At 32.5% G+C, this 14,805-nt stretch overlaps 2 protein-coding genes and 2 long non-coding RNA genes across 5 annotated transcripts; 1 reads left to right on the top strand and 3 right to left on the bottom strand.

Annotated features, from left to right (window-relative positions):
• Positions 1-457: 457 nt before the first annotated feature.
• On the bottom strand, positions 458-1,596 carry LOC106316145. 2 transcript variants are annotated; one of them, XR_001264744.1, is made up of 3 exons: positions 1,348-1,596; positions 1,053-1,250; positions 458-796 (listed from the first exon to the last, which is right to left on the bottom strand). It is a non-coding gene; the product is annotated as an uncharacterized LOC106316145 (long non-coding RNA). The 2 variants fall into 2 exon arrangements; XR_001264745.1 differs by having other exon boundaries at positions 458-791; positions 1,053-1,247; positions 1,348-1,589.
• Positions 1,597-4,196: 2,600 nt separating this feature from the next.
• On the bottom strand, positions 4,197-5,137 carry LOC106315210 (the record flags this gene model as incomplete). The annotated part of the gene is given in 2 exon segments (XM_013752959.1): positions 4,197-4,848; positions 4,850-5,137. Coding segments are annotated over 2 exon segments (495 nt in total), but the record flags the coding sequence as incomplete, so codon positions are not given.
• Positions 5,138-9,894: 4,757 nt separating this feature from the next.
• On the top strand, positions 9,895-10,893 carry LOC106313770. The gene has a single exon (XM_013751679.1). It carries the CDS (start codon positions 10,096-10,098, stop codon positions 10,648-10,650), a length of 555 nt encoding a protein of 184 aa, XP_013607133.1. The 5' UTR covers positions 9,895-10,095; the 3' UTR covers positions 10,651-10,893.
• Positions 10,894-13,462: 2,569 nt separating this feature from the next.
• Positions 13,463-14,771, bottom strand: LOC106313972. The gene is made up of 2 exons (XR_001264544.1): positions 14,465-14,771; positions 13,463-14,035 (listed from the first exon to the last, which is right to left on the bottom strand). It is a non-coding gene; the product is annotated as an uncharacterized LOC106313972 (long non-coding RNA).
• Between the last annotated feature and the right edge of the window lie 34 nt (positions 14,772-14,805).

Genomic DNA, 14,805 nt, shown 5'->3' with positions numbered 1-14,805 from the left:
TCAACTCTTTTCATCCCTACACTCATCATCATGCATTCACACATGCAAATCAGCCAACTCTCAAGTTCATTAAGCATAGCATCAAGTGAATTCTTGCAAATGATCAATTGGTCCAAATCATTTGGTTGAGTAAGGGAAAACTTTTATTCAAGTGGGTCAAGAGGTTCAAAATCCATGATCTTTTAAAGTAGTTTTCTCTCAAAACAAGTAGCCTTGACATTGCACATAATATATCTAAGAAAGGGATCAACTCATGTATGCAAAATGTAACCTAAATATGAAAGAAATCATAATTGTTAGGATAAGATGACAGAGGAAAGACAGAGAATTAAAGGTTGAGAATAAGATAAGGGAAGAAAGAAACACACTAAGGAGAAGATCTGAGCGTTGGATCAAACTTTATCTACGGTAGAAAAGAGTGATCCATGTGTTTAAGAATTCAACCAATGGTTAAATCTGGCGGGACCGGTGGGTCTGGTGGCTCTGGGGAACGAGGAGGAGGAGCGACAAGGTTCCCCGACAAGGTCCTCTCACCTAGAACGAACCGTTGTTCTGCTGAATCTACCTGACTCGAGGGGAGTAGCTTGAGCAGAGTCACACCTTCAGACAGCATGGAGCCAAACAGAGAAGAGACGCCGGAGTGAAGTGACGGAAAGGCTGGAGTGAAGTAACGGATAGACCGGAGAGAGTGAAGTCGCGGCAGTCAGAAGTGGAGCGGGGCGGAGGAGGGACACCGGAGGCAAAGGCTCATGTTGAAATCTTCGAACTGGCGGCTGTTTCGTAAGTCGTGCCTGCACTACAAGAAAAACTTGAAATAGCTACAAATTATTTTGTGAGCTTGTTGCTATCCATAAAATGTTGTTATTTGTGGCTGCCATTCTACAACTTAGTCGCAAACCATTTTTATAACTAAAATCCACAAATAGCTCCAAACAATATTTGTAGCCATTTTAGCCACAAAATGTCACATTATAAATTGTGAGTAATACAATTATTTCAAAAAAATATAAATCACCAAATTAAAAAAATAGAATATATCACGATTCCACAACCTGATTCTCTTAAGCATGGCCAAAGCGATTCTCTTGGGCCGGATTCAGAGCAGCCGTAAAGGTCAACGAGCACCACAAAGCCAGATGGCTTGAAGCTGAGAGGAATCACGAGACCGGGAGAGATAGAAATGTATTCGCGCTCCACCACAAGGTTCCTCTTTACCACCAAACATCATCTTCTTCTGCCTCATCCACCTTCTTTTACCAAGAACAAAAAAAAAATCATAATAGAAAGAGAGAGAGATAGAGAAGACATGAGAGAGAGATAGAGAATAGATAGAGATAGGTACACCACCGATTCTAAACATGTCTCCCGGAAAGAATTCCATTGCAGATGTGAGGCATCTCTAAAAGATGCGATGGGAAACTTAACATATACAAATTAAGAAATTTGATTCTGTATATGAAGAAAAAGAGAAGTAATTGTTAGGATAAGATGACAGAGGAAAGACAGAGAATTAAAGGTTGAGAATAAGATAAGGGAAGAAAGAAACACACTAAGGAGAAGATCTGAGCGTTGGATCAAACTTTATCTACGGTAGAAAAGAGTGATCCATGTGTTTAAGAATTCAACCAATGGTAATATTCCACTATTTTTACCTTTTCAGTCATTTGTCATAACTTTTAACTAAAATCGATTGTTATTTTCTTTACGTATTTTCATTAGGAATTGAAGTTTAAGGGTTACATTTAAATGTTAACCTTTTAATCATATATCTAACTTTTCAAAATACATTATTAGTTTAGAGTTTTATGATTTAGAGTTTGGATTATATGGTTTGAGATTTAAGTTAACATATAAGATTAAAATTTGAATAATTTATATTTGTAGCTTATGTTTGATATTTGAAAAGATTATATTTGGTGTTTAGTTTTGTGATTTAGAGTATAGAGTTATAGTTTAGTGTTTAGGGTCTAGAGCATAGTGTTTAGGGTTTAGGAATAAGATTTATATGTTAGTCTTAATGTTTGGGATTAATTAGGTTTGAAAAATAGATTTAGAAACTTAGCATATTGAATAAATTTTAAGAATTATTTAAGGTTCAGTAGTATGTTTGGAGATAGGTACGAGAATAGGTTTAAGGTTTGTAATTTTGGGAAAATATATTATAAATGTCTGATTTTCTTGATTATAACTAATTTTTTGAAATCTCTTATAATGTTGGGTCTTGACATATTATAAAATATTCAATAAAAAATTTAAATTAGAATTATAAAAATACTAAAATATATCTATTATATTTTAATTAATATTATAAAACTTTAAAATGAAAATATTTTCTATAATTTTTAAAAAGTTTAAACTATAACTTTCTAAATATAAATTTTATATTTATTATAATATTATTATTTTTGATATTTTATAATGATATAAAATGTAAATATTTTTAATTTATTATTTAACCGTTGTTGCATTTGGTAGTTAACCAGTCATAAGTATCCCGCAAACGCACCAATTTCTAACCGCAGAACCAGTCGTATAAATCTCTTAAAACCGCTAGAAACCGCAACCACCCGCATCCGCAAACTCCCGCAGCCGCAACCGCAACCGCTGCGGTTGAACCAGTCATCGTCATAAATTAATCATACTTTTTAAAAATTGACTAGAGTAAATCATTGACTTTCTTCACACAACGATATTTTGTGGTTAATTCAAATTACATATATAAGGGAATTGCATTATGTTTCATCACTGGGTTTAACGAAAAATACATATACAATTTCAAAATTTGTCATCAAATAGGAATTATACATGGAACATATTTTGCGGTTAATTCCAATTAAATAAGGGAAATGCATTAAATTTCACAATTCGGTTTAACAAAAAAATAAATATCCTCTTTTTGTTCAACCCAAATTTCGTCAAAGGAGAAAAAATAGTTTGGCCCAATTCACAGCCCATTACAGATGCAGGACGGCGAAGAGATCGTTTAATGGTTCAAACGCAGCGGTTGCGGTTGCGGGAATTTGTGGATGCGGACAGTTGCGGTTTCTAGCGGTTTTAAGAGAATTGTACGACTGGTACTGCGGTTAAAATTAGTGCGTTTGCGGATGACTTATGACTGGTTAACTACCAAATGCGATAACAGTCAAATAATAAATTAACAATATTTATATTTAATATAATTATAAAAATATCAAAAATCATAAAATTATAATAAATATAAAATTTATATTTAAAAAGTTATAATTTTAATTTTTGAAAATTTATTGAAATTGTTTTTATTATAAAATTTAATAATATTAATTAAAATATAATAGATATATTTTAATATTTTCATAATTTCAATTTTAAATTTTTTATTAAATATTTTTACTTTGTATATATATTGTTTAAAAAAAAGAAAACAAATTACCCTCCCGCAACCGCAAACGCTAGCTGGAGCCAGCTTTTGAATTTATGAGATTCGGAGCGGTTTGAAGCGGTTTAGAGCGATTTGAGTGATTGTTACAAACTGCCGACAACCGCTACCAACCGCAAAAACTGCGTTTGTGGGTGATAGCGGGAAAACCAGTCGCCCCCTTAGTGTTTATAATAAGGAAAAATCTATTATACTTATGTTTCATATTTTTTTATTACTTTTGGATTTTATTTTAACCACATTATTTTTTGTGGGTTAAATTTAGGGTTTGGAGTTATAATTTGAACATATTTTTATAAATTTATAACTTTTTATAAAAGTTAGACCTTAGTTTTTAGCTATATTATAAATAGTAGTTTGATATTTAAAATATTAGCTAAGAAACATTAACATATTGTACAAACACATGTAACTTAATTATTACATGTGTTTCGATAACATATTTAATAAAAACAAAAATGTAATTTTCGTTGTTTATTTTATGAATATGTGATTTAAGATTGAATGTTTATCATTAAAGATTATAAGTTTAGGGTTTAGAATATATTTAGAGTTTGATGAGATCATAAGTTTAGAGTTTAAAGTTTGAGAGAAATTTATTATAAGTTTTTGATTTTATTTGACACATTATGAGTTATTTTATTTGAAAAGATTATGATTTAAGATTTAGATTTTATGATAGAAGATAAAAAATTAAGGGATTAAGTTTTCTTTGAATAGCTACAAATTATGTTGTAGCTATGTATTTCTACGATTGTTTTCGAGGCCAGTCGTGGTTTTATATCTCTACAATATATTTTGTGGTTAATCGTGACTATTTCTCCTTAAATAGCCACAAGTTAAAATTTATAGCTATTTAGCTACGAAAATCCACATACTAGCTACAAATTGTGGATTTTGAAAATTGTGGCTGTTTTGTGGATATTTGTGGTGAAAAAAAAAGCCACAAAACAAAAATTTGTGGCTAATTTGTAGCTAATCATAGTTTTTCTTGTAGTACTCACGAGACTTTTTGTTTATGAATGATTTTTAACTTCATTCCATTCCTTTCCATGTATTCCATTGGAATTGATGGAATAAAGATTTTTTTTCATTCAACTCAAATGGTAACTTTTCTGTGGAATCTTCATGAATAGCTCATTCCACATAATTTTATTCCAAAAAATGTATATCCAGTTGCAGCCTCTATGTTTAATGAAAGTAGCATTCCAAAAAAAAAAAATACCCTAAGCCGGCGAGGGAGCATAAGGAGTCGATCCAGCTTTGGTGGAGCAATGAAGCTTAACAACCCAGTCAAAGAAATGGTTATGGTAAGCGCCAAAGATAGTCTTATCACAGTTTCTATCCATCTTCAGTATCGAAGCGCAACATTCCGTTCCAATAAGAGGTTTGCGAGTGTAAAAAGCCTTAGCGATATCCGCCAAACATGTTTTTTACCTTCTTGCAATCAGACAAGCATTTGGTTACTACCAGTTGTGGATGGAACGGAATTGGGTGGAAGTGGGGGTTGTAGCCGGCAGGGAGAGGCGGAAAACCCTTTCGGGCAGAGCGTGGGAACGGCCAATGTGGTTTAGGGTGTTAGTAAGGGTAGTAATGGCAATGCCACCATTCAAACTTTTCACAGCGCAATGATGGGTTTGATAACAAGTCGCTTGCTGTGACTTGAGATGTGACACAGCATGATAAGATTATCATAGCAATAAGAACTGCGAGATCTTCATTTTATTTTGGATTCTCGAGAGATTTTTGTAAGGTTTGGATATGTGAAATGTGAATTAGGTACGGATGGTTTTTGAGATGAAAATGACGTATGGGTTAATATAGGGGCTCTATTTAGGTTTCTAAGATTACAGTTCTGTGTGATGTAGTTACGAATGATGTATCTTTTTAGAATATTCTCTGAAATACTCGATTCAGTTAACGTGATGTTTACTTGTGTTTGTTGTGATTTTGTGATCCTTTTCACTACAGTTGTGGTACTATGTTATTATTATTTCACGGGCCTTTTTTTATTGAACTGATCACATGGAATTAGTCTGAGTTAAGACGGTATCAGGCTGAAGGGATTTTTTTATTCGTTCGCACAATTGAGTTTACGAACTGGAGTGTTGTACTCAAAGGACTAAAAATATTCAATACAAATCTGCCCATAGTAAAGAGGTCGTCTAATATAGGTACACAAATGTGTGGCCCGCATGCATGTAGAAAGATTGGCAACTAACATAAACTAAATACCATCAACCAAACCGGGGACCTGTTTAGGATTTGGTTGAAACTTTACTTTGTTGGACCAACGATAGAGAACAAAATGCAACCTTGTTGAAAAATTAATCCGAGTTATGGTCTATCAGCCTGACTAGGCGACTAGCGACTATCCATAAACCAGGATTATCAGAACATGTATAAATATAATGGAGATTATAATGTGTAGTACATAAAACTAGATTTAAATGATACAACCTTTGACAAAAGAGAAGTTGTGCATGATGAAATGAATAAAATGTGTTGATTATATGCCTTAATGTGCTTAGACAAAAACTTCAGTAATGGAATTTGGACAAATTTGAGTAATTTTCAAAGTTGTCAAAATAAGTAAATAGTTTTATCGATTAACTTTAAATTATTACTACCTCCATTCCCGAAAGTAAGATGTTTTAGATTTTTTTCTTGTTCCACAAAGATAGATTTTCTATATTGTTAAGGTACTTTTTTATACTTTTGAGGAACATTAATTGAGAATATTTGAATTGATTAAATTTCATTGGTGGAAAGTTATTGAAAAGTGTATAATAAAGTAAAAAATAAATTAAATTATAAATATTTATTAAATTCTTAATAAACGTGCATACTCAAGAAAATCTTATTTTCAAGAACAGAGGGAGTAATATTCACTAAGACCAAAATCATGAAATTTTGGGACGATCTCGTGGCACGTAAAACTCAGTGGAGAAAATCACGAGTGGCAACACAATTTGACAGATTCAAGGGAAATGTTGGATGAGAATCATTATAGACAAGTACATATATATCTAGTTTATTAATATTGCTTTTGGTTTTGGTACACATAATTAAAATTTAAACATCTTAATCTCACAAAAAGTACGCACGATATGAATTATTCAGTAAATCTTTGACCCATTTTCAAGAGATCCCGCACTGAATCTCACAGCAAAAATAATACGAAGCCGTAATAAGAGATGTTACCAATGCAACAACTGTTTTTGTTTTGTTAGAAAAAGGCATAAGTTGCAAGAACCGCATAAAGTGATGATGCATGCTAAGCATTCTCGTAACCACGACATCCTAGTGGAAGCTCGTATTAGTGACATTCATAATATGTATTGTTACAAGCACTGTGATTTTAGTAACATGATTTGAAAACAGTCACTATGAGTGTATGACTATAAATAGGAAGAATAGTGTACCTAGGGTGTAGTTAAAATTGTTTACAGGTGATCAGAATTGTTGTTGTTATGTAGTAGAATGACATTAGTTATAAGCAACTTAAATCCTTGAAATGGAGATAATGAAGTTATCAAATTAATTTCAAACTAGTCGATTTGAATTATAAAAAAACAGCTATGCAGAGATCATATGGTACACAATCGTATTCTGAAAACATATTAAGACATGAACATACCCAGGACCTCGTAGTCCAGTGGTACTACCTCCGGGAGGGGAAGTCGGTTGTTCGACTCGCGGGGAGGGGGAGGCGTGCCCAGGGCCCGTAAAAAGGTACAGGCAAAGGCTGGCGCCGGGCCTAGGTGGGGGGCCGCAAGGTCAACACCTGGTTAATCAAAAAAAAAATATTAAGACATGAACATATAATTCTTGACATAAATTTGTAACAGAAAAATGAGAACAGTCCCATGGGTAAGGGGAACAGTCGCATCTGTAAGTCAAAAGATCCTCCAAATCAGACGAAAGGTCCGTAGAACAATCAACCAAATCGAAAGTACGAAGGAAACGAGGGACAGGTCCCACACGCAACTTACGTAACACCATTATTAACCCCAATCACTTAACCGAGATTCTTAGCTTCGATTAAGAGATGGTTCTTAATTTTTATTAGATTTTAACTAAAAAAATTAAGAACCGTCTCTTAAATAAGAGATATAAAAGCGTCTCTTAGCCGAAAAATGTAAAAATAAATAAATAAATAAAAATAAATAAATAAATAAAAAAGTATCAAATCATGAGTTAAGAACCTTCTAGTTTTGTATCTTACTATTAAGAGCATGATTATTGGAAGGTTCTTAGTGTGGGGTTCTTAACGGAATATAAGAACCCGTCTCTTAACTTTTAACTGAAAAAGCTAAGAACCGTCTCTTAAAACTCTTATTTAAGAACCAGTTCTTACTATTTTTAGTTAAAAATTAAGAGACATGTTCTTATATTCTGCTAAGAATTTCATTTAAGAATCCTCCAATAATCATGCTCTAATTTCGCAATACTATTACTGGTTAATATTATACTCCTTATCATTTCAAACTTGTGACTTGTGAGATAACAACTGGAGGTAATAATACTATTATGTTGCGTAGCGCCTTTCCTTCCACACTCCCAGAGTCAGATTATATATATTTTTCATATTACGTGGTATGATTCTATTTTTCTAAATCTTTGTTAGACCTAGTTTACGAGGGAAAATGGCTCATTCCCCTATGAATTAGTTGTTCCCGGTTTTTTCACACACGAACTTATAAGTCATGCCAAAAACCACATGAACAACGGAAAAATAATTTATTCTCCTATGAATTAGTTGTTTCCGGCTATTTCACACACAAACTTTTAAACCATGTCAAAAACCACATGAACAGTTCTTTTTTTTTTGAATTACATACACAAAATATCAATTTTAAACTAATTTCCCCAAAATCGTAAATGGTGTTGTTTAAACGTTAACTTGGTTTATGAGTGGAGGGTCGGTTTCATTTAGGTTGATAAAAACATAATACTATGTCGTTTTTTTCTTCTTCTTTTTGTCAACTGCTCTTCTTCTTCAGAAATCTTTTTACTCTTCATCATCAATTGAGGATAAAAAAAATTATTCTGCATTTTCGAGTTATATGACATAGTAACCGGTTGGGGTAGATATTTTCGAGTTATATGACATGAAGCGTATAAAGAGATCATATGACATTAATTTCTGGATTGAGGAGAATATATAAATCTCTGCAGGACCAGAAAGAGTAACATCCGCTTATGGAACCAATCAAGCGTCTTAGACTGCGCCAATTTTATAGTTCTTTGTGACAATACATGGAGATTGGTAAGTTAGTATTTTCTGCTCTTCTTTCTTTATGCATCATGTAAAATGTTTTATTCTTTTGCATGATAATAAATTTTATCCCCAATTGATGAAAAGTAAAACGATTTTTGAAGAAGAAGAGAAGTTGACAAAAAGAAGAAGTTGAAGAAAAAAAACGACGTAGTATTATGTTTTTATCAACCCAAATTAAACTGTCTCTCCTCCTATCATATAATTCAAGTTAACTTTTAAATAACATCATTTACGGTTTTAGCGGAATTAGTTTAAAATCGATAGTTTGTGTATGTAATTAAAAAAATAGAGTTGTTCATGTGGCTTTTGGCATGGCGTAAAAGTTCGTGTGTGAAATAGCCGGGAACAATTAGTTCATAAGTAAATAAGTCATTTTTCCATTGTTCATGTGGTTTTTGGCATGACTTAAAAGTTCATGTGTGAAAAAGCCGGGAACAGCTAGTTCATATATAGAGGAATATGCCATTTTCCCTAGTTTATGAAGTTATCATTATGCCAAGATATATATCTAGTATTGTTGCTGCAATTATGGATTCAAACCTTTGTATAATCTTTGCTGCAGTTATAATACATAGCTTTCCGTGTAAATACTTCATTATGTCATGTAATCCATCTGTTCCGGAAAGTAAGATTTTCTAAAGTGTTCACGCTTATTAAGAATTCAATAAATGTTTATAACTTAATTTTTCTTTTAATTTATTATACACTTTCCAATAATTTTTCATCAATGAAATTTAATCAATTCAAATATTTTCATTTAATGTTTCTTAAAAGCATAAAAAATATCTTAAACATATAAAAAATCTATCTTTGTGGAATAAGTAAAAAATCTAAAACATCTTACTTTTGGAAACGGAGGGTGTAATAGCTTACATAGTCATAATGTAATATTGATGATAACCATACGGGAATATAAAGATTACAGTTGGATAGTTAACTTCTAAACACAGAAAAGGTTGCATAACCTGTAAGTCTGTAACTTTCGTTGACAAATATTTGGTCGCATGGTATAAGTTAGAAACTTCGTTTCGGTCGTTTACAACTTATAACTTCCATTAAAAAAAATTGTAGAGTCAAGTGTGATAAGAAGAAACGAAGAATGTGATGGCCATAGACTAGTGAAAACACGGAAATATATTTTGAATATAATAAAATGGAAAGACGCGCATTCAACCATATAATGTCAACCTGTGTAACGCACAACTGTCTATCTAATCTCCACCTTACGAAAAACATTATAAAAATACTTTTTTAACAGTATTCTTCCACTAACATTCTCTTGTATATATAACACTCATGCCTTCTTGGATCTTCTCCTAACACACTTCCTTTCCATTTGTTTACAACTAAGTTCTCCTTTTCTCTCAAATAATAAACTTCCACCTTCCTTCGCGTAATGGGAAACTACGTTTCTTCCGCTCTAAGCAAAACGTCTTCTTCGTCTTCCCCGGCGGCGAGAGTGATTCTCCCTAACGGTGAGGTCCGTCGTATCCACGAGCCGACTAAAGCCGCAGAGCTAATGATGGAGATTCCAAGCTTCTTCCTCGTAGACGCCAAGTCGTTAAAAATCGGCCGGAAGTTTAACCCGTTAGCCGCCGATGATGATCTTCAAATAAAAAGCTGCCACGTGTATATCGCTTTCCCTATGACGCGTGCCACGTCAGCAGCTAACGCTTCGGATATGGCAAGATTATTCGCAGCAGCCAAGAAACGACAACGCAGCCGAGTCGGACCTAAATCTTCTGGTGTCGGAACAGCCGTGAAAAGCTGTCACAACGGAAGAGTATCGCCGGACGGAGGAGAAGATGACGTCAAGATGATATCAGCGGGATCAAAGCTGAACTTGGAAGACATAGAAGAGTTTTCGGCGGCGGAGTTTATGCATAGAATCTCAGTTTCGAAATCTAAGAAGCCGAAGTTAGAAACTATAGTTGAAGAATCTTTGTCTTAACCAACACAAAATCAAAACATAAATGGAAATTTGATTTTTGTTCAGACTTTATTTTATTTTATTATTTTTAATTTTTTTGATTATCCTCTATGCGCAAGTGGTTTCTCTTTTGTGGTATTGATGAACAGAAAGAGACATCAGTTGAGAATGAACATGTGATCGCTTCATTTTTTGTCCATTAATGTGAATTATGATTTCTAGCTTCTTAAATTGGTAAACTCACGCCTTCAATTACTTCTTCAATTTAATTTTCAGAATTATTCTTTGTTTATAACAGACAGATCTCACGACTAATATATAATATACACATTTGAACTTCCACTTGCGCCTAAGAATGTTTTGGCTAACAAATGTTCTGATATACATGTGAACGTTGATGATATCTTAAAACGATCTTCAGGGAAATTATTGAGTATTATTTTAAAGAATTAAAAAGTCTAAACTGTTTCTATTGATAAACATAGATAATATACGAATCTGTGACTATTCATTAGTAGTCATTTTCACGTAGAGATGTGAAAGCACTATTCGGTCGTGTTGCATGTCGGTTAATATTTTTTGGTTGCAATATAAATAAGTGCGTTACAATTAATATATTCATATCAACATGATGCAAAAAATATTCATATTCGATAAAAAAATGTAAATTCTCATAAAATTAAGGAAATAATATTTCTATTTGTAAAAATATTAAACTAAAGTAGTACAGTGCTAGTTAGTGAAATAACTATAGTCATTTATCTAGTTCAGTATTGCAAAAACAAATCATATCTTAATAAAATAAAAAATGTAGCCATTTATCTAATTCGATAAAAGAAAAAAACCCAAAACTTATGACTATTTAGCTAAGAAAGTATTACATCCTAGGTCACTTTTGCACATTTTAATTACATGCTGGGACACTTTCAGCTACTCGCTCGCATTTCTATTTTTCCAATGCAACTTTTCCTTTTTCCAACCCACAAAAACCCGACATTACCCTTTTTATTATGTAAACTCAACCAATTAATTTTAAATCTAACTAATACTACCTCCGTTCCTGAAAGTAAGATGTTTTAGATTTTTTTTCTTGTTCCACAAAAATAGATTTTCTATATTGTTAAAGTACTTTTTTATACTTTTGAGGAACATTAATTGAGAATATTTGAATTGATTAAATTTCATTGGTGGAAAGTTATTGAAAAGTGTATAATAAAGTAAAAAATAAATTAAATTATAAACATTTATTAAATTCTTAATAAACGTGCATACTCTAGAAAATCTTACTTTCAGGAACAGAGGGAGTATATACTCTCTCTGTTTTTATATATGTAAGTAGTTTTAGTTAAGAGTGATAATATTAAGAAAATTTGTTACTTTTGAAAAAAATAATATTTAATACATAAATTTAACCAATAATAAAAAGGCTTGGATTATTAGATTGGTCACAACATACGTAATAAATGTAAAAACTGCTTTGGATCGTGTAAAAGCTGCTTTGGATTGTGTAAACATCTTATATTGTGAAACAAACTTATTTTGTTAAAACTACTTACGTATAAAAACAGAAGGAGTACTATTTTACATATAAAAATCTTGACTTTTTAACCCACTTTTGTTTTCCCTTTTCTATTTCTTTATATTTTCAATTAAAAGTCATTAAACCTAAACAGAGAAAGTTATCTCTTCTTTCTATTTGCTTGGCCGTTAATCTCTCCGAACAAAAACGAAATCTCTTTATGACACGTTCTCCTCCACTTCGATCATTAAGATCATAGCTTTTCCTTCAAACCCAACCCACATCTTTATTGCAGCTAAGAAATCATTCATCTTGGCATCTCGAACTTATCACCAAACTCCTCCACCGCTCTCGCACCTTCCAACGTTGCCACTCTCGATCCATATAACCTGTCTCCTCTCCATCACATCAATTTTGGTTGATCAATCTCTCTGTTTTTGTTAGGGATCTGAATTTCAAGGAAACCGAGTTAACTTGGTTTATCCGGTTCACTCTGTTTACCAAGTCACGTGAGCTGAGTCGACCAGCTGCCTCAAGAGTCGAAACCCTAGTTCTTGTGAGGCAGGACGTGAGTGGCCAATATATAATTACTTAAGCGATGTTGCCAATGTTAGCCTTAAAGTTGGTTGTAAAATATGTTAATGTTATCATGTTGTGCTCTTCTTGTGGAAATATTTGGTTCCTGAAGAGCTCATGATATCGTGTACATTTGGATATTCATGAACAGGTGTGCATGTGGATTACGTTACAAATATGTATGTGTGAATTGTGAGAAATATGTGTACATGCGAACACGTTTTTGCCTTGCATAATTTTAGACATACAACTTTGTGAAACAAATTTGTAAAAGTCTATAAGTAAGTAATGTTAAATTGCGGTAAAATTAATATGTAGGCGTATGGACATTTGTGAACCAGTATACATAACTAAATGTACATATGGACATCTAAGAACTCTTGGTGTACATGTGTACATCTAGGAACAAGTGTACATGTGGATATCTACAAACAAATGTACATGTGAATATCTACAAATAAGTGTACATGTGGACATCTACAAAACTGTACATATGAACAATGCTAACCCTGCCAATTGAAACCCTTAAAATAGATTCAAGAGTTCATACAATCTGAGTTTTAAGACAAAGTAGTTTTTACCCTCTTAGTTTTCAATACATGCTCACGAACCCGTATATGATACCAAAATAAATTGGCTTCTTGACCCACATAATAAACATCACGTAGCCACTTTGTCGATAAGACATGAGTTAAAGTCTTAAAGACATTAAATTTGTAAGCTTTACAAACCTTTCCATATCAAAATCTCATGTTATTATGAATGGCCATCCGGCTTAGCTAATCTACTCTTATAATCAACAGAGTTTTGAAGTATCTTTCTCCTACTAATCATATTATAGAACTAATATTCTACATAAAACATACAATTCTTAAACATAAACTAGGAAACTTACCGATAAATTATCTTCTCCCATGCTTTATTAGACCAATTTAATAACTTACAAATTACAGAAAAAAGGAGTTAACGTTACAGATCTGGTTTGAGGTCTCTTCCGTCTGAGAGAGAAAGTTAGGGAGAAAGAAAGAGAGAAATTTCGGATCTTGTTTGAGGTCTCCCCCTGCGGTGGAGATTTCGCTGACCTTCTCTTCTTCGAGTTTGTTAGCTTTGGTCTTGATTTGACGGGATTGCTTCATCGGTGGTTTCGGAGGCTACCCCTTCTTCTCCGAGGTGCTGAGGTGTGGCTATGGTGTGGAGGAGCGTGTTCGATGCTTCATGGCTGGTCAGTTATTCTCTGGTTCTGGGTCCTCTACGACGTTAATTATTCTCTCACATCTGAGCTCTCGACGCCGTTCATACTTTTTGCGGTGGCTAAAAAAAGAAAAAAAAAGTAAGATAAATATATTTTTAAGTGGCTGAAAACCAATTAAAGTAAGACTTTTTGAATTTTGAAAACTAATTAAATCTAGTTACACGCGACAATGAAAACCTGGTTGTGTTTAGTTAGGAACCATTATGTCATTTTATCACCATAAACTACCTCAAGAGTGCAAACTGTCTTACAATGTAATAAAATGTCAAAAACTTTCCTAGAGTGAAAATCACTCTTTAGCTAATTCACCTATTATCTATCTATTCTATTAAAACTCCTGTATGACCAATTGATATTGGTTTGGTCCAATTATTTATAACCCATTTTTTTAAAATTTTAACTGCCATGACATGTATATATATATTATAACCTCTTCTTCTCTTCGTATTTTATAACTTCCCGATGAAAAAAAAATGAAAAAAAATAACCTCCTCTTCTCTTTACTTTCTATCATTTCGGGATGCATTACTTTGAGTGGAAAAAGTATTCGACTACAATCATTGACAGCAACCAATTCATCTATTAGATGTTTTGATTTTCGCATGCCTGATACCATTCTGTATATACATTATCAATAACAATTAATAGCATTTATATTCATAGTATCAATAACTATGTTTACAAATAAATAAATAATTATACCAGCTTTAAATATCGGACGGTTTGAATAAAAATATCAAATAATTTAGATAATTTTAAATTTATGGATAAAAATATTCGGGTAATTTTGTTAATAAATAGTATTTTTAGTATATTTAACTATTTAAAA

This window comes from Brassica oleracea, chromosome C9 (genome assembly GCF_000695525.1).
Source record: "Brassica oleracea var. oleracea cultivar TO1000 chromosome C9, BOL, whole genome shotgun sequence".
Classification (NCBI taxonomy): domain Eukaryota; kingdom Viridiplantae; phylum Streptophyta; class Magnoliopsida; order Brassicales; family Brassicaceae; genus Brassica; species Brassica oleracea.
This window is presented reverse-complemented; position numbering and strand designations above follow the sequence as displayed.

What these genes read in the sequence shown, in the direction of transcription:
- LOC106313770 (XM_013751679.1), top strand. Translation starts at nt 10,096, where the DNA reads ATGGGAAACTACGTTTCTTCCGCTCTAAGCAAAACGTCTTCTTCGTCT.